This window comes from Nothoprocta perdicaria, unplaced genomic scaffold (genome assembly GCF_003342845.1).
Source record: "Nothoprocta perdicaria isolate Ctin4 unplaced genomic scaffold, notPer1 scaffold_1, whole genome shotgun sequence".
Classification (NCBI taxonomy): domain Eukaryota; kingdom Metazoa; phylum Chordata; class Aves; order Tinamiformes; family Tinamidae; genus Nothoprocta; species Nothoprocta perdicaria.
This window is the reverse complement of record NW_020454093.1, coordinates 4,227,342-4,247,902: the sequence shown is the minus strand read 5'-3', so window position 1 is coordinate 4,247,902 and position 20,561 is coordinate 4,227,342. Positions and strand designations below refer to the sequence as shown.

The 20,561-nt window shown below is 36.0% G+C and overlaps 1 protein-coding gene across 1 annotated transcript in view; it reads right to left on the bottom strand.

Moving 5' to 3' along the window:
* Positions 1–626: 626 nt before the first annotated feature.
* The window catches only part of AGGF1 (angiogenic factor with G-patch and FHA domains 1), a 24,679-nt gene continuing 4,744 nt past the window's right edge, over positions 627–20,561 (bottom strand). The window contains exons 2-15 of the mRNA XM_026035399.1: positions 20,541–20,555; positions 20,270–20,369; positions 19,116–19,315; positions 17,771–17,917; positions 16,323–16,511; positions 9,390–9,744; positions 7,693–7,804; positions 6,481–6,532; positions 4,708–4,809; positions 4,184–4,349; positions 3,872–3,954; positions 3,035–3,162; positions 2,485–2,584; positions 627–1,645 (exon numbers count right to left, since the gene is read on the bottom strand). Coding sequence (XP_025891184.1) covers positions 1,445–1,645; positions 2,485–2,584; positions 3,035–3,162; positions 3,872–3,954; positions 4,184–4,349; positions 4,708–4,809; positions 6,481–6,532; positions 7,693–7,804; positions 9,390–9,744; positions 16,323–16,511; positions 17,771–17,917; positions 19,116–19,315; positions 20,270–20,369; positions 20,541–20,555 — 1,950 coding nt within the window. The 3' untranslated portion in view covers positions 627–1,444. The remainder of the gene's footprint in view (positions 1,646–2,484; positions 2,585–3,034; positions 3,163–3,871; positions 3,955–4,183; positions 4,350–4,707; positions 4,810–6,480; positions 6,533–7,692; positions 7,805–9,389; positions 9,745–16,322; positions 16,512–17,770; positions 17,918–19,115; positions 19,316–20,269; positions 20,370–20,540; positions 20,556–20,561) is intronic.

Here is a 20,561-nt window from a genome sequence, read left to right as displayed (position 1 = left end):
AGTTTAAGAATTTAAGCAATAGTAAAACCATTTCTTTAGCCTGCACTTTTTTCCCCTCCTTGTAGAAGAAGCTGCTCTTCTATTTGATAACTGCTGCTGTGAACAGCAGTTCATAACTACAGCTGTAACAGTGAAAAGATAACTGCTTCCTAAGGCGAATGGGAAACTGATGTTAATGAAACTAGGCAGTACTATTGCAGGCATTCACACCACTCCCAGCCACACCTCCAGCTGCATACACTGAAGTAAGGTGCACCTCAGGTTGTTAAAAGAAAAAAGTGTGCTCTCATGATCTGAATAGCATAGCTTGAAGCATATTTCTCTTAAAGTACCTTTATCTGATATTAAGACCTAGCAACCTGTCCCAGTTTTACTTAAAAAAAAGTTGACAGTTGCCTGCATGATACAGTAGGATGGTGAGACTACTGTTTACTTTGACAAGGGCTGGAATTGTAACTTGGACTAAGACTGGATTAAGTTTTCTTATTTTACAAGAACACTCATATCCAGCATATGCATAAGATAGTATCAAGAAGCACACTGCTAAAATTGACAATAATTTATTCTGTTTAGGCACATTCAACAAAAACCAAGCTCTTACTTTCAGTTTGGTAGTCCTTTCCCAATGAAGATCTGGTAGGGTTTTTTTTGGTTTTCTTCTGGCATAAACTCCATTGCCAGCAACGGATGCATCAGAACAAGAAATTAATAAATAATGCACACAGACAGCAGTTCTTTAAACATACCTCCTCTTTTAAAGGTATGATACAGATTTACTGAACAAGGCTCAAGCAGGTTCTTCACAGAAGAAATTTTGCTACAGGCTGTCCTCTGAAGACTCTTCTTCACCGATGTTGGTAGGATACTTCATGGAATACAACATTTGTTAATATAAACCAAATTAGTTTCCTCTGAAGGAAGGCTGAAATACTTGAGTATTACTCAATTGCATATGTTTAATACTGATGTGTTTTTGTTGAACTTTCACACTAAATTCCATTCTCAAAGGCTCTTGTACTGCTCTGCATGTCAGCTTTGGGGGAGTATTTTCACCCCCACAGCACCACCCTAGAGATTGCTTTTAAACCACTGCTCCAAAGTTCAGAGTATTAAGTTTAAATGTAACAAATGTTTTGACTTTCCATGAAGTATTATGTTAAAAACACAATCGAAGAAAATTCCTGCTCATGATAAAATCACTCTCAAGTACTTACTTTTGAATACCCCTCTAAATTTTCATTTCTTATTAAAAATGTAGTTTTACAAAAGTGTGAAGACTACAGAAAACCCATGAACATAACTAGAGTTAATCTTGAAGAGGTTTTTCACAAAGGTATGTTGCATATCACCAAACTGCTGCTTTAGCAAGAGAAAAAGTGAATAAAAATAAACTCTCTCCCAACTATTTACACAGAGAAATTACCCTGCTATGGGACAGTCACTTTTAGTCTGCAGTTCCTCTAACCCAAGGCATGACCTTAGGTGTATCTTTTTGTGTTTTAGCCTCTTGAAAGTTTACAGCAAACCTTTCTCTTGCTTTATCCCAGTTCTTTTTATTCTTGCTCTGGGTGATCTGAACATCTTCGATTGAAGCTGGTTTACTTGTACCCAAACCCGCATGTGTTTTATGTAACTGAAGGTGAATCTGTCAAATACACACAAAAAGAAATGCTGTAACTGCAGAATTAGGTGTTTTAAATATTTCAAATCATGCTTTATAGTACTAATCCCCCTTACACTTCTGTGTAACATTCTGTCAGTAATAAAATCAGATCACAGAGTGATATCTGAAGTATTATTAAAACAATTTGATGAATCTTCAAAATAGCAATCTGAAATATTGAATGATGTCACCTACTACCTGCTAACCTTTGGAGTACAGCTCACGGATTGAGTGCAGTAAGTAGAATTACAGAATCATAGAATCCTTAAGGTTGAAAGGGACCTCTAGAGATCATCTAGTCCAACCTCCCTGCAGAAGCAGGGTCACCTAGAACATGGGGCAGAGGGTGGCATCCAGGCAGGTTTTGAAGACCTCCAGAGAAGGAGACTCCACAACCTCCCTGGGCGGCCCACTCCAGGGCACTGTCATAAAATTTTTCCTTAGCTCTGCAAGGGGCACAGAGCAAGGTGTGGCTCTGAGCCCATCTTAAAATGATTTTACCTCACTTAAGTTTGAAGGAAGACCGAAATTATTTTTGTATTCAAACATGGGATTATTGACATGACTAGAAGCTGTCTTCCCTTGCTTGGTTTCAAAACAATGAACATTACTGGTGTTTTCCACTAGAGGGATGTAATTGTTGAAAACTTTCAAAAAATTTGACTGAAGAATTATTTGAGATTGGTTCTACTGACGTTATTGCTTACCACTGATGACTTTGAAGTGTTTTAAGTGAATCATCTATGGCTTACAGCTGGACATTATTCATTGCAAGTGCGTTTCAGTTTCTTTGTGTTCCAAGCAAAAAAAAATAGACCCACCGGATCCTTCATACCGCCACCATCCTTGCCCAGGCCTTCTCCTTTCTTCCATCCCATCTTCTCCAACATTTTATGTCCTTTGTTGCTGTTGCTGATTTCACTTTAAAGAAAGTTGAAGTTAACTGATAAGCAAAAATTAACATACATTCATCCACTGTGATAGAAATCAGCAACCAACTACAACCAACTCTTCCTATCTGTATCAAAAACTATCTAGAAGACCCTCACACCACCTGTTTCAAGTTCTTCCATGCATATATTTGGTTCTTTGGGCTACCTGGGATCCAAGACTCTCCCACCCCACCCCCAAAGTCTTCAAATGCTTCTGAACTATCTGGTTATTTTGGGAATTACAAAATAAAATGCAAGTGCAAATCAACTGCCCTCGTGAAAGGGCAGCAAGTACCTCACCACCTTATTGTCCTAGTGCTCACAGTCCATTACCCCACACATCCTTTTACAAACTTACAAATTAGACCTACAATTACTGTACACCATTTTTAAAAGTCACCACTGAAGGATTGAGGTTTTTTTTTTTTAATAAACTTACATATGGACAGAAGCTGGAGTATCATCTCTCTGGAAAGTTCCTTCACTTCCAACAGTCTCTCTGCGTTTTCCTGCTCTGTCTTTGTACTTTGGATTCTTCACTGCTTTGTTATTTTCATACTCTGTGTTCTTTAGGATCAGAAGGAATTCCATCAGGACATGATGCCTAGCTTTAAAGTCTCTTTTTTGATACCTTGATTCTTTCCTCATCCATAAGTGAAGCAGCTACATCTCATTTTATTAATTCTAAAACTCGTAGCAAAATACTACAGAGTTCTTATTCAGGAGTTTGTTATTGACATCATCACATAACAATGTAATTTATCAACTTCATACAGACAATCTTGAAACTTCTTTGTACGAAGAATTGATCGTCTCATATTAAGCACAAAGCTGTATTGACAAGCCACTGAAATTTCCACAAGACTAATATAAAGCTTGTCTTTCAGCACCCATTTCTTTGAAATATGTAACTAAGAATGCACGTATGCATTTTGTATCAATGTGATTTCAATAGCTAAAGAATTTGAGAAACGTTTTTTCTTTGTAAAGGTCACAACTGTTAGATGCAAGACTAGTAGCATCTAGTAGTCAAAATGATTTCTAACACACAAGTAGCTTGCATACTTGCACCTCATATTGCCTGTACATTCATGATGGCATTCTTATCTATAAATAATGACTAGCTTAGTTAGCATACAAGAGGCAAACATGCATTAAACCAACAGGCTTCGGTGTTTCTAAAATCTGCTAATTCACTGAAACCCATGGCTTGAAATAGGAATCACAGAGTGGGTGCAGACTTCAAGCAAGTAATCAACCTTCACTGTAAACTCACCTGTAAACCGTACTTCACCCATATTTGTTTTAATGCTTTTCTTCTGACTAACTCTCTCTCTTCTTTGCTAAGTGCTGGACAAACTAAAAGGAAAAATGTATGACTGAAGTTAATAGAATAACGACAGTACTTTTAAACACTAAGATGGACAGAAATTTTGTTCTAACATTACACAGACATACATGCGAAAAAACACATCAGGTGTTGAAAAGCTATTCCCAAAGGACATGAAAATTGCAAGATTAAAGCCATCTGAGATAATTATTATGCCAAAGAACTAAAGAAAATATATCCAGTGATAACATGACTAACCAGATGATTCCTTTTTCTTATCCAGGCGAAGATGTGCTCTGACTTGCCCCGGTTCACAACCGTCACAAGTATCACTGCCAGGATGTATATGAAAAGAAAGTACAGTTTCGCCAATCTTCACTTCATCTCCGTGCTCCAAGACGTAGGGATCACATTTTGTTTTGGGCTACAGCAAGAGAGTTTTGACAGTCATGTTTATCCATTAGCAACAAAGGACAAAAAACTATAAAGCAGGAATACTGCTAATACTGTAATGTTTCAGTTTGGCCTCATGAATCCAGGCAAAAGCTTCAAGCGGGCATTTCAGTCTACACTCTGTGATTGGAATGGCTTTTTCCTAATTAGAAGATAAGCCAAATGCTACACTTGGTTCTAAAAACAGGAGGGACTTGATGTAGTGAATACTGTATCAGAGAAATCTGTTGTTTGTGAATGGAAACAATCATGAGTACATTTCTTTAACATATACAATAATATTATAAAGTTTTTATAATGCTTAGCAATATTACACTAAGTCCACTCACCTGGAGAATCTGATTTCCATTAACAACTGTTCCATTCTGACTCCCTTGATCCACAAGGACATAATTTTGCAAATCGTGGTCAAAATACACTTCTGCATGGAACTGATAAATACAAGAATGTAAGTGAAATGTTCTCATTACGTATTTCACAGTTTACACATTAAGATTTCAGAAGGTATTTTAGGGAGTGGTTCTGGTACTCTAATAGTCACATTATGCAATGCTTTATGACCTCAGCCATTTGAGATGTAAATAAATAGGCTGCAAAAACATGAAATACTTTATTGATAATATACCTATGGCATGACCCTGCTTGAGCAAGGGGGTTGGACTAGATGACCTCTAAAGGTCCCTTCCAACCTCAAACAATCTGTGTGATTCTCTGTCTACAAGCTGACTTTAAGAGAGATTAGTATTGAAAAAGCATACACTTCCAGTAGAGCAGGTGTGTTTTACCTTGCAAAAAAAGAGAATAAAAGACTGTACCACCATCCTAGCCTCCTCCTGTCCTCGTGGCACACATTCAAAAGATATGGAGATCTGCATTTGTTTTTAATCTGATCTTATTCTCCACCTTCACATTACATGGACCACCATAACCAAAGCAGATGTATTAGCATGTGCATCAAAACATGCAGAACACAACAGTTCGTGTCCATTAGCTGCCATTCTTTTTATTACCTTTCTGACATTAAAACTAACAATCTAATTACAAAAGTGGGAGAGACAGAATTTTACACCAAATTACTTGTCTTACCTGCAGGGTATTACTCATTTTAACTTTATGTTAAACAAAATGCCAGGATGGTCCATATTTATCAATTATTAACAGGAAGAAATTGGTATCAACAGTCTGCATTTCTACAAGTCTGTCCTTTTAACATTCTGCCTTTCATTTGCAAAATGAAATAATTTGTAGTGTACATAGTTAATTTGAATGAAAGTATTTAAAAGCAAATCAGGTGCCCATAAAGTATTGGCAAATGCTGCTATCCAAATCAAGAAACAAGACAAAAAAGGCTAACATTGCAAAAAAAAGAAGACCCTTTGACTGCTTCATATGCTTAGTTTAAAAATACATCTCTGAAAAGCTCATTAGCATACAGAAAAGGTTTTCACAGGAAATTCCTAATATACATATGCTACATGTCTGATTATTTAGAACTATCATTTACCAAAGACTCAGTAAAGTGTATTTCACATACTAATATATGCAATTTCACCCCCCCTTTTTGTTCAGATCACACCTTTGCTAATTACTAGTCTGTGCTGATATATTCAGTAAAACAGAGCACCCTATTTTAATCCTCTCCTAGCTAGAAGACATTTGTCTAAGATCTTCACTAAAAAAACTTGTATTACATCTTCAAGCTCCCTGAAGATCACTTTTTATACTGTTGCCTTGAGGAGAAGATAAAGCATGTTAATGTAATCTGAACTGCAGCAAATTCAAGATTCAGAGGGCAATTATTTACTGTGGACAAACTCCAATTTGAAAAAGATGTTTAGCTTTCCTAGAGTTTAAATACAACCTATTCAATTTTCAAGCAAGTGTAACATGGAAGTCACACAGTTGTTTGCATCAAGTCTCTTTTCAGCAAAAGGCTGCTTGTTTCTCTAGCTTCACAGAGTAGATGAAAGCACATCTCACTCTAGATCTGCTTAAAAAATAAAGAAACAATAACAATGAAAAAAGATTTGATAAAATTTAAAGCCATAAAATCTAAAGCTTCATAATTCACCCATGTTGTATCATGCAAAAACAAGAATTACCTTACTGACTCCAACTTCAGGAATCTGAAGTGTATGTCCAACATCTTTTTCTCTGGAAAGACAAGTCAACACATAAATTATGATAAAGTGGAAGTACTTCTTATAATGTCTTACAATCATATTTCCCACTGAGCAACAAGGGAATCCTTATAGATGCAGAGGTATTTTGTTGCAATGGAAGAGGCACAGAATTGCTTCACATGTCTTCATCATTTGTTATCTAAGTAGCTGGCAATGCCACATGATAAAAACATCTTTTAAAAGTTTATCCAAGAAATCTCATATTTCTACCTGATTTTTTAATCTTCTACCAGTCCTGTAAATTACAGCCTGTGAACTCTGCATCATTTATGCTTTTTGGTGCATCAATTTTGGAGGACAGTTCAATTCTTAGCAGTGTTAGGCAGGTAATACAAGCAATGGAATAGTAACCTGCACAGATTTATCAGTCAAAACTACTGCAGTTGAAAGAAAGAGGAAAGAAGGCAAGTTGCAAGCACTGACATCTATTAAACTTATGAACAGATGGACCTGGGAAGCTTCAGTTAAGAGCAAATCAAAGACATGTGCCAGCCCCAATCAAAAGCAGCTGAAGAGCTGATGATAACAGTAAATACTGAAGAGGTCTTAATACAGCACTCAATTCAGCACTTCTTTAATATGCACAATGACAAAAAATACAAGATGTATTTTCTTCTAGCAAGATAAGCCACATAAACAGGCTATCAAAGTCAAACTTGCTATTTTAACATGATGCATTGACCCTACTGGAATCTGAATGTGCGATAAGTCCAGGTTTGCAAAGGCAACTGTTATGCTTCTTCGAAGCCCTGAATTTCTAAAGTATATTATTTCATTTCTGAAAAATTCACTCAGGAGCCCAGGAATTTATTCACTAAGATAGTTAGTTCTCAATAGTTTTCAATAAATTACCAGTAATTTATGCTGCCATTAAGCCTTAGGCAAGCAATCCACTCCATTGAGATGTTTTTCACTGCCTAAGAGGCTTTCATGGCTTGCTGAGCTCTGTTACCTGCACATGCTGTTAGGACAGCGGCCACGATATTAGGTGGCTTAAACCTCTTACTGTGGGCTAAACACAGTACCTGACAACTGCTGCCAGCTAGAACAGTAGACAGGAATATTGAGTAGCTTATACAGCTTTCAAAGATAGAGATAATTTAAGATTATATAAGTTCTATTCAGATTTACCTTCCAATTGTAGCAGGTTTCACAGCTGTGATAATATAAAGTGATCCAGTCTGTAGTACTGGGGATCTTATTACAATTACTCTGATGCAAGGAGGCCATATTTTTTCTTCATCTGTAGTAATAAAACAAACAAAATCATTGCTACCTACAAATCACAATTTTACTCCTATAGTTCATAACTACATAATTTTCAAACAACTGGTATCCTTTTATACCATAAAGCTTGAATCACCGTTAGTTAAAATGATCTGGCAAAAAAATGTTTCAAAATAGTAAACATAAGCATATCTGAGAAGAAGCTTTGATGCAACTACTGTTTCAAAAGCTTTCTGCTTTCCCGTTAAGTGATGAGTTAGAAAAGTTGTTCTAGTTCAGATCTACATACACATATATTTACAACAATAAAATATATAAACTTGTAAAATTAAATAATATACTACATATTTATGGACCATTAGTTACAATCCCACATTAGTTATAATCCCACAGATTAAGGATAATCGGGTTCAACACGATTTTACTGAGCAGCAACAACATCTTTGTTCACTAAATCCTAATCCCAGTGCACATAAACCTCATTAATTCTCTGGCAAATGCCGCATTTTTCCTAAGTTTTACCAAGCACTGAGCATCAACACAGGTAAGAAATAATAGATGAGATTATATGTGTATAGATACACATACTCTTTGTCTCAGTACATATTAATGACATTTGTAACAGCTATATGAATTTTGTTCCTGGATCTGCATTTGTAGAAAGAGCCTTCACTGAGCTGATATAAGGACAGGGCAAGCTGAGAAGAGACCATCTCACCAAGTATTTGGAGGAGAGAAATTGCCTCCAGTTTCTTCTACTCTAACATTGTTGCAGAATCAATAAGATAAGAGAAACAATGAAAGAAAAAATCTAAAAGCCTGAGTGTAGCAAGCACATTTTGACTAGTATTAATCACTCAGAATCGAGTGGATGAGTAAATGAAATAGTAGAAGAAAAAAGAACCTGCAACTGTTAACCAGGAAACCAGTTGCAGTAAAGACTTCCATAGTTTTTATCTCATCCTGTGATCTGGGATATCCTCTGCTATACACTCTTTTCCACAGATTCATCTTTTTGCATGACTATTCAACTTCAAGGAGGTCTTGAGGGCCTATAGTAACTCTTTCTTTGACACAAGCAAAGTACACAGTGTCCTTTCTCAACTAAGTTCTTACAAACTGACACAGAAATACACAGAAAATAGGATTCAGGGCAGTATGGAATATTTCACATTCACTTTTTCACCACAGTGAATTTCACTCTTACACTGATTTATCCATGAGTATATCAAAAGCATTAGAAATACTACATATTAATTTTAAAGTTAATCCACAGAACCACCATGAGGTCCACACTAGAATCTCTATTTAGCACATTCACTTTTCCAGTCACTAATCTGATCGAAGTTTATTCAATCATCTAGGCTTCTAGGTAAGCACACTTAAAACCAAGAGCTTTGATAAAACATTCCTGCTTAGTTCTGACTATAGTGAAAAGGGAGAGAATGAAAGCAAACATTCACTATATATATACACACACACACAGCAGCGCTTAACCCAAAATATCGCATTGCACACTTACTTTAAATATCCAAATCATTTTCTTGTTAATGGGCTCCTGGAAAAAAATAATACTATACACAAAAGCCACAATAATTCACCTTCATATTCTGAGACTTCTGATTCAGCAGTTTCTTCACTTGTCACTTCCTCCTCACTGCTATACTCTTCATACTCAGAATCCATAATTTCACCTTCTTCTGGCTCACTTTCTGTATCTATGGTTTTACTGTCATCTGTACATGTCCCAGTATCTGGTGTACTTTTCCTTGAATGTAAATTTATGTTGTCTGTAGAAATCGAGTCTTTAGCTGTTACACTGTTTCGTATGTCCGCGTCCGTTCTAGTTTTCTTTCTTGTGTTTGGAGATTCTTCCTCTTCAGTAGGATGTACTTGCTCCGTAGTGGAAGAACAATTCAGACTGTTAGCAGATTTTTGCTCTTCTGTGTCCAAATCCTGGGGAAGATTTACAGAAATCAAACTTGAGGAATGTTACGTTCTTTACAGATTGAGTTATTCTAAACTCTGCTAGTAGCCTGAAATTGAAGTTTTCACTAGCAAGTATTTTCCCTAGGAACAGTTAGGAAACAACTTCAAAATTCAAAAAGTTTAGTGCATGCAGATAACAGACATATTTCAGTAGAAACCTTTTCCATATCCTACTAGACATGGCTAAGATCATCTTCTCCTTGGGAAAGTACGACTGTATTCCTCTTCTCTTCTAACGTTTATTTACTCCTGTTTTCTCACACTATATTTCAAGATCCTTGTCCTCACTTTCCAACTTGTACAATACCATCCTGAATGCTTTCCAGATTTGATTTTACGATTCCTCCTTTTGTTTCTCTCAATTCCTGCAAGTCTTTTTAAACATCTTCAGTTGATCTTCATCAGATCTTCCTCCTGCTTTTGTCTTCTTGTTTCTTTTTCCATAATGGTCCCAAACACCTGAAATGCCCATCAATGCTTGACTAGTGACCTTCTCTTCCTGTTTTCAGAACTGCAACTTTAACAAAACCATTCACCAAAATACTTTTGCCACTGTACCAAACAAAATGATTTCCTGTAGGTTCTTCCATCACCACATCTTGAAAAATCTAGTTCTCAATTGACCAACCCCAACAATCTTCTTTCCAAAGAGAAATTAGGTGACTTTAAGAGTTAAATAGCAAATAATAAAGTTTGAGGTTTTATATCTTGAGTTTAGAACAAGTACCTTTCTAAAACCATTTAAGTACTGTTTAGAATGGTCCTGAATAGTAGGACATACTGTCATACAAGCAGATAAAGTAAAAAGCATTCCTGACTCTCCCCCCTCCCCAAATGCAGAACATTCCACGGTTTGAAATATACGAATGAGTGTGAATATCAACCATAGGGAAATTAAAGCTTTCCCAGTTTACCAATATGAAAAGTGAATTTGACCAAAATAGTAAAACCTTATCAGTGGCATAGCTTTAAGACAAACATGAAACAACTTCTCAGCAATGCAGTCAAGCCACTGAATGGCACCTTACCAGGGTGCTTTTGAAACACTTTGAACAGATCCTCAAGAAGGATCAAATATTGAAAGGACTCATAGTGCTTTGACTGAAGAACTACCAGTCTGCATTACTCAGATTTGTTTAGGGTTTCTCTACCATCAGTAGATCATTCTACCAACACAACCATTTAACCTGTTCTCCATAGTTTCTGGATTTTATTATAATCAGCTCTTAAAAACAAACTAAATTCTCTTGTTATTTATTAAGTGCTGATATAAAGGTAATCTTCACATTCTCCATCTTCTGCAGAAATTGTATCCTTACACACCTCTAGCAAGCAAGACAAAAAGACTCACTACATCTGTACAAAAGACAAACAGCAAATCAGCACGAGGTGATTATTTGCCCATTTAATTAGGGCAAGAAAATTTACTGGATTTATAACAGTAAGCACAGATGCTTTTAAATCAATATGAACAATGTCAGAGCTGTTACACTTCTGAGACGACTAATCCTCCTACTGAAATCAACTAGAACAAACTCAGGACACTATTGTACTCAGGACACTATTGTTCACCAAAACTATGCAAAACACAAAATAAATTAGCTGAATTACTGCATAATACTACTTTTATTTAAACACTTGAATCTACAGGATGTAGATTCCTTAAGACCCTTTTTCATTATATATGACTTGCAGTACTGCTGCAGAAGGTATGCACCACATGTGAGTAACTATGGAAACAGCAGCTAATAACTTCCACTACCACTGCTTAGGAAAAGGAACCAAGAGTAAATAAAACATACAATGAATACAACCCCAAATGATCTAAGAAATAAAAGCACTGCACTTTTTCCCCTCTGAGGGTATCTCACTCTTCTTTCCAAGCTCATAGCACATCACAAATACTATGCAAGTCCATGCTCTTCTACAACCACATTCTTATTACACCATAATACCAGGCACATCCTTTTCTTCATACCGCAATAGCCTCACGTTGGACAGAGCCTTTGCCCAGCTCAGCTCTGGGTAACTTTGTTGGTGCTGGCCATCACCACACAACCTCTGGTTTTTCACCAACAGAGCACGAAAGACGACCAGCAATGAGATGAATCTGTTCCATAATAACCTATTTCATAACTGCAGAACAGAGCTCATCTACAGCTCTACATTCCTGGCAAAGACACAGCCAAAGATGCAAGGGAAATGGGGGGAGTAATCACCCCACACACCGCTATGCATTACAGAACCTAGGGTCCTGAAGGACAGGTTGCACATGTGCCAACAGCATGCCCATGCAGCAAAGGTATCCAACAGCATCCAGGGCCCCATTAGGGAACTTTGCCAGCAGGTCAAGGGGGATGATCCCTCCTCTCTGCTCAGTACCAGTTCAAGAGACACAGATATACTGGGCTGAGCTGTGCAATGTGGCGAAAATGATGAGTGAGAGACTGCATCGTTTCTCATATTATGAGAGGTTGAGAGCTGAGACTGCCTAGCCCAGAGAACAGAAGGCTCTTGTGGAGTAGTAGTGTTTTATTAGTACAGTTAAGTGTTCAAGGGGAAAGCATAAAGAAGATGAGATCAGCTTCTCAACAGTGCCCAGGAAAGAGGCAACAGGCATGAACTGAAACACATGAATTTCCACTTGAACTTAAGAAAATACTTCTTTACTACGAGACTGGCCAAACAGGTTGCCCAGATGGGCTGTGGAACTGCCATTCTCAGAGATGCTCAAAACCCAGCTAGACAGTTTCCCAACTCACTCACTCCAGTCAACCCTGCTTTGAACAAGGGCACTGGTCTACATGGTTCTCCAGAGGTTCCTTCCAACTTTAATTATATTATGATCCTCTAAAAAAAAATGTGATCAGCATGTCATTTCTATGTATCCCATAAAGTGGGAATCTTTTAAAAATTATAAATCCTTGTCATGTGACAGGAAGCAATGGTTTGCTTTACAAAGAAGAGGTCACAAAGAAGCCTTCATACAAAAGCCTTCTGAAGCACAAATTGGCCTACTTACAATAAATACGTGGATAACAACTAAAGTGTTTTAAAAATGCTTAAAATATTTTCAACCCTAAATTCTTGCTTTTCTGTGACACAGCAAAACCCAAACGTTGTCTTTTACAGAATGCCTTCACATTTTATTATGCCAGATCTACCTATATTTTCATACAACTCTTCAGCAGGTCTACACAGTAGACTACTAATAATTTTGAGCTTCTAATCACCATAACTGGCTCAGTTCTAGCAAATGCACTAATTCAACTATATTATCTAGCTCAACTGAACTCAAACATAATCTATATAAATGCAATTCTTCAGAAATGTCCGAAAGGTTTGCTGCTTCTTGGCTTTAAGTTTAGATAATTTAAGTGAATATAACATGAATATGTAACACTAATTGAAAAGGCTAAATGTATTTAGCACCAAATTTCTTATTTTGAAACAAGAATCTGAAACTAAGTATTTTATTAAAGAAATACTTAGAAGTATTTGAAGTATTTAAAGAGTTTTAAAAGGGTCTTTCCCTTGTTTGATAGGGCCATTTTACAGGCACTCCTGTTACTGTCTTCCAGTCTACACAATGCAGGAACTTCCAATGCAAAATGAACAAAAAAACTCTAATATAGTAAAACTCCTCTTGCCATATCATAACAAAGCTACCTCATTAACCAGCAGGCAGTTGAGAATTACAAGAAGCAGAATTGCCTTATCTAAAGAACACCTAAATTATTAGACAAGACACTTGATATTACCACAGTGAACTAAATCTTTTCCCGGATATTAGAGCACCAATGTCTTCATATATTTTATTCATACAATATTTCAAATACATTAGAAACTACTTCAAATGAACTGATTTTAACCAAAAAAGGCAAAAAGTTTAGTAATTTTTCTATGTAAATAGTTTTCTAAACATTAACTATGATTTTTTAAAAAATAAATATATCAAGGTTAAAGGTAAACATCCACAGACTAATGTGTTTGGTGTCTCAACTCTACCTTCACCAGAAGCTGCCAATCCAAAAGAAGAAATCTTCAGATTAGCCATGGTTTCTGTCAACTGACGTACCTAAAGACGGGATGAATATCAGCAAAAAGTAAACTACATGATTAAAAATAAAAATAATAATAATAATCACTGCTTCAAGAGTTTCATGGGAAATACTACTACCAAAGTCTAGTCTCTTACAGAAGTACCTAGAGAGTATCTAAAATGGAAAATATGATAACAGAAGTGAATTTTCAGCAGCATACTGCAATAAAATTTTAGACACTACTTCAAAATAAACTGTTCATACAGACTTGTAAAAATCATTTATGGGGAAAAAAGAAAAATGTCATTGATGAAGCCCGTAAGCTTTGACATAACAATTTGCTAGATATTTCCAGAGTTTCCATATATCAACTTTGCTGTATGTTTTTCGAAGGTCTCATTCATGCAGTTAATTTTTGTCTCGGGATACATTTAGGTGATACAATAACTAGCATGAACTAATTAACACCTTCAACAATACCAGACAGAACTGGACAACAACATATTGCCAAGAAATACCATACATCTAAAAAGCACACTGCACGGCTAGCAAACTTTTTCAGTTTTATAACTAAAAAAACTTTCATATCAGAACAGTATCTTAACTTCTACTCTATTTTAACTTGTTTCTAAATCGAATAAATTAATTTCTTAATGAGAAAAAATACCAAGAATAATTGTTTTAAATTTCACTTTTTTTTTTCTCCAAGCTAAAAGCAGTCTTGTTTCTTACTATGACACCATCACCCATTTGATTGATTTCCCCATTAACTTGTTGGTCAAACAGATGGAACTGACAAACAACGCAAAGTACTTAGTTCACCATCAATAAAACACATTGTAAAAAGTGGATGTTTACCTCCTACCTTGTGATAATGTAAACTTACTTGAAAAAACTAATTTCCTAACAAGATTATTTGCATAAGAACGTTCAATTAATATAAAACCAGCTCAGGAGGAGTAGCTATTTTAAGTTCAATCAGACAATCTAAGCATAAGGTTACAGGATTCCAGAAAGTCTCAAATGTAATTGCTAGGTCAAAGCAATGCCACGGGACTTTTCTAAATATACTTTAAGATTTAGGTCAATATGTAACAGTTCATTACAGAACTAAATTTAAAGTGCCTTACTACTTGCATAAGGCAGGCTTGTTCATACAAGTTTTCCATTTTGTAGCCTGGCAGAAAGCACATTAAATCCTGTATTTGTGATGCCTTTAAGACTGACAAAGTAATCCCATACTTGTACATGGCAGACACCAAGTACAGAGCACAAATGCTGATAAAAACATCTAAAACCTCATTAACTCACAAGTCTAAAGCATTGTTGCACTCAGTTGTATCCATCTCAAGATTTCAAAAAGAATGGCCCACTTACAGGAATTTCTGCTCTGAGCACTTCATCAGCCACAAACTGATTCATTATGGATTTAACAAACAGTAACCTCTATCCACATAACTCTCCTTCAGTAATTCTTTATATAAAAGTTTCCATTAAAAAAAACTTTCAGAAAGCCTAAATCTTTGCACACTTTTTTGAACTCTCCATTCATGTTCTGCAATTGTTTAATAAGAAAATCTGTACATTAAAATAATTATTTCAGATTTCAACCAGCTTGGCAAGAAGTTTTAGAAATGAAAGCTAACGAGTTCTGCCAACTGCAGCCAATACATTCAATTAAATCTCAAGTAATTAAAGAGATTTGCAGAAGAGCACTAGATGGATTTGATTCAACACTGGTAATAACATTCATCAAGAAAATGTTACTTGAATGTCAACAGGTGTGCAACAACAGAAATTCTGCTATTCAGGTATGAGCAATATGCAATATTTTTCAAGCCACTCAATTAGGTAACATATGGTATGCTTTCTTAGCAATCAGAGGACAACAGATATGGAAAATAACACCTTCCTAACCTAAAGTTGATTACAGTGGGCATTTATTCATTAAGATGTACAGTTAACTCACACTAAGGACAACAAAATGTCTCAAATAAAATATCAATAGAAGAATAATATGAAAAGAATTAAAATATCACAGACATTTCATAAATCCCACTGATGGAAAAAACACAGTAAAACAGCATTGAAATGAGCTTTGGAATACAGAGTCATGAAGAATTTGTTTAAAAACAACAAATTTTTTTTACTCAACAAACAAGTTTAAAAACAAGTCACTAGGGCAACAGTTGAGTTGCCGATACAAAACCAGTTATATTTAAAACTTAAGTCCACACCCTAACATAATTCACCTTAATGTGTTTACCCATTAAAGAGTTTCACTAACATCCCAATGTAAAGATCTAACTAGCACCAAAACTGTAACAAAATCTAAGTTTAAGGTTCCATTCTTAATCATTCAATGGAAAAGTTATTTTAGTGCTTTCGTGTCAGAGTGTGATTTTAACTGTCCCTCAGCAGCATCAAAACAACAACAAAAAAGTAAAGCTTAACTTGCATTTTGAAAAAATAGGTTCTACATTTCACATCTCTTACAGTTACCTTAAAATCATTTGAGGTATTCCACTCGGGATCTTTTCTTTTCTTCTTCCCTTTTTTATCCTTGGCATGTTGAGTACTAGAAGCCTGATAAGACTGCAGATCCACTCTTGAATGAAACTGGTATCGGCCACTTTCCACATCACAATAATAATAAATTCCAGTTGCTGGATCATAATACAACTGATTTTCCTTTAGAAAAAAAAAGCACGATGCTATCATTATTTATTTTACATAGCATTTATCAAATAGTTCAACAAAACAGTCAAATTTTAGGAAATAATTGAGGTACTAAAGAATATTTCCTGTCATGCAGGACACAGAAAAAAGCAAAAAAAGCAGCAAAAAAACCCACAAATACATCCATTTATCTTCTGTGTATTTATATAAGTCAAGATCTTTAACTCCAGTCACTGACACCTACATACCTAACTACTTCTGATATAACGAATATAGGACTTAACAACAATAAAATAACAACTCAAAATACAGAAACATACTTGCAATCAAAACAATTTCTCCTGTTTTCTTAGGTAACCTAACAAGCACAATTATACATGCTTTACTGAACCACACTTACTGGTGGCTCCAGTAAAAAATGTGGTCAAATGACATTGACTTTAGACTCCCAAACTCATGGCTATTCACAGTAGACTGAGACTTCCCTTTCAAATATCTCACTGTGGGGATGGAGGCAAAGCAGCTATTTCTCAAAGTTCACATAAACTTGCTTGTAATTTATAGTTTACCCAATTTCTTTTGGGAACACTACATATAGAGTTTTCTTGTTTGTTTGGCTGGTTGTTTTTGAAATTTATGTAGTACTGCAAACTTGCAGTTTTCTTTTTTGGCAGAGTAATTCAACTTGTTTTGTGATTCTCAGTGTATATGCACGGATCTATAGTTAGAGATATTGCTACGTATATACATATACATAGTTCATAGGCCAAACAGAAAACAAATTGCTGTCTTACGAAAAACATAATGTAGAAATGGATCCACTATCTGGTACTTTTATAATGGTATTTTCTTTCCTGTAAGAAGGAACTACTTGGTATATGTACTCATCTAAATTACTATTGCTTGCATTTTCTCCCAAGATATCTTATCCACGGCGGAGATTTCACACAGATTCAAGAACTCGCCTTTTTAAAAAGCAGTCACACCTTTTTAGCTCAAGCTCTTGACTGAGACTTGCACAGAAACTTTATAAAATTTCTGCAACTTTTTTTTAATACAAGAACACTAAGTTAAAAACCTAGGAGACAAAGAGCCTGTTAAAAGCTTGGCTTGCCACTTTTAATTTGACCTAAATAATTTAGCAACTCTTAACAAGCTTTCCTTATTAGTAGCCTTCATTACAATACTTGCTTCTCTGTTCATAACCATTTTTATTGCTTTGACATTTGCAAAAGAGCTTATTTTACCTCTATTTTGAGAAAGATATTTACCGAATTATAATAGAATCCCGTGCTATGGTCATAATACAATCCTGTATTTTCATCATAAATAAATCCAGTCTGTGAAACAGCAGCTTCTGCAGCAGCTCTCAAGCTCTCTGCCAATGAACCCTCTGGTACTGAAGTATCTTCTGCTTCCTAAAACCAAAAAGAAATTAAATTTTCTTCCATACAGGAAATATCAAATGGTTTAACTAACAAGTTTGTAGAGTATTCTATTTTAAATAGAAAAATTAATGCTCTATGGATTTAGATCGTTTCAGAGGATATTAGAAGGAACGTTAACTCCAGTTATAATCTGCTAAGCTCCCACTGACTTCAGTGCGACCAGAGATGTCATCCTATGCCTTTTCTTTTCAGAAGTTGTTCATGTCATAACTAAACACAGTATATTCCATTACTTTTCTAAATTAAGTTTCCACTATCAGTTCCATTTTAGTTACTACAAGTCAAACCACAAAAAAAGCCAAGTGAGCAAGATAAGTAGAAGGCTGAATAGCAGAAAACCAATTACCTTCTCCTTATATATTGCCCCTTTATATCAATGGAAAGGAACAAACAAACAAAAACAAGAAAGAGTCAGTATGGCCATATTACACAGAAAAATGTTGATAAAACCATGCCATACTTTCAGTGCTTCCAATCCAGTAGTATAATGTATGTTTTCTTTGAAACACAGAGAATGCATATATATAACTGGGTATTAATGCTATCTAAACCATAAACACATTCATCCATGTATTACATGAAAAAGCGCTTTTCATCAGCAGCATAAGAGCTGATGAATTTGCTATAGATTTGAGTATAAAAACAAGAATTAGCAGCAATTTATTTATGCAGTCCTACAAATAACTGGGAATACTGATGAAAAATTAACAGACTAAACATTAGTGTATTAAAACAAGTATGTAATGCTTGTTAACGTTTATGATTTCTTCAAAATACACTTAAACTAATCAATTTTATACTACCGGCAGCATTGTTAAACTGCGTGCTTTCAGACCAGTGCTCTTGCCTACCTTCATTTAAAAGGTCAGTAACAACATTTGGTATTGAAAAATTATAATGAAAATATGTCAGAGCATGCAGACATTTTTAAACTTCAGAACTAATCCTACAATCAGAACATCATAGGAAAAAAAGCTCCAAAGCACAAAGAAAGATGCTCATTGACAATTGTTAGTGTCAGAGCAAGCATCACAAAACAAAAGCAAAGTAAGACAAAATAAACAACAGTAACACACACAAACATGATATCTAAACCAAAAGAGCATACATTAAATGAGAAATAAAATAGTGACTTCAAAATCTGTAATATCCCAAACAGTTTTATGACCTGTGAATAATTCTGGGTGAAGTTTTCCTCTTTTCCACCTGCAGCAACTTCAGTGCTATCCCCCTCTAAAGGAACGCTACCAGCTGCCTGTGATTCTTCAGCCACATTATGCTCAGTGCCTTCAGCTCCTTGATTGTGCTGCACTTCAGATGCACAATCTTGAGTGTCAGTGTTGTAATAATTTTCATAATAGTAATAATCTGCAGAAAAAAAGTCACATAAATTAGCAAAGCAGTATTTTACACAAGACAACTGAAGCATCCTAAAATTTAATCTCAAAATGTATGCATGTAAGTAATCTAATCAATCACCACAATGTCATCCATTTTTATTTATTTTACTGCCACTGAACAAATCAAGTCTTGTTTTAATTGCACTGGTGGAAAAGAAATGGTGAACACTGGTGAAACACAGTTATGTAATTCCTCTCTCCCTTTCCGCCCCTGCCCCAAAAGCTTAAAAACTAATACTTAAGAGAATTCCATTGCACTACACGAACAAGAAAAACAAAACAAAGCAACAACAAAACTGTTGCAAGAAACTGTAATATGGAAGTGTCACAATCTTGGAAAACTACAGCCTTTCAGTGAGACCAGACAAGAGAAATAGAAAAAGGGGGGGAGAAGTAAACAAATTCAAATTATGAGTTCCAAATAAAGAAAAAAGAAACCCAGGTTGTGTATTGAAGAGTGCTGTCAGATTACTATGGCATGACTCCTGCTACAGTCCATGCTGTTTTATCGTGTTTTCTATATGCTTCTCAAGTTTCTTGAGAAAGCATAAGTTTCAACTCAAGATATGAAAAATTTTAAAAAGTCTGTAAAATGCAGGAATTTCACGTGCAAAATCACAGAAGTTAGTCTGAAAACACTTCCCCAAACTATGCAGGGATATCACATAAGCACAGAGAGGCTTCAAAGTAAAGACATCAACCTAAGCAATAGTGTGAGCAGAAGAAAAACGACAGCTTCTCATGTAACAACACACCAGTACTCATGACAGCAGCTCTAAAACACGTGGCTTGGGTTTGAAAGTTTCTGTGAAGCTACACAGTTTGATGCAGCTTAGAATACTGAATTAAAACGGACTTTATTTTGAGAGACAAAGAACGTTAACATCACTGTCCCATGCACCTCTCTATGCAATTACTCTACCTGTTTCTGACCACGCCGCATACTCGTCTGTCTGTACTTCTACACTAGACGTATCCTTCTTCTTCTCCCTATTCTGGGCTTCCTTAGTGAGCTCCTCCACCTGAAAGAGCAGCACGTTGCAGAACATTCCCGTGGTCTGTGTCTGAGAAAACCACCATGCAATTCACCCCCCTACCCCGCCCCGGGACCCGCGGGGCGGCTCTCCCTCCCGCTCCCGCAGCTCGCTGCTGCCGGGCCCGTCCCGCGGCGGCCGCGGGGGCTCGGGCCGCACCTGCCTCCGCAGCGCCTCGCC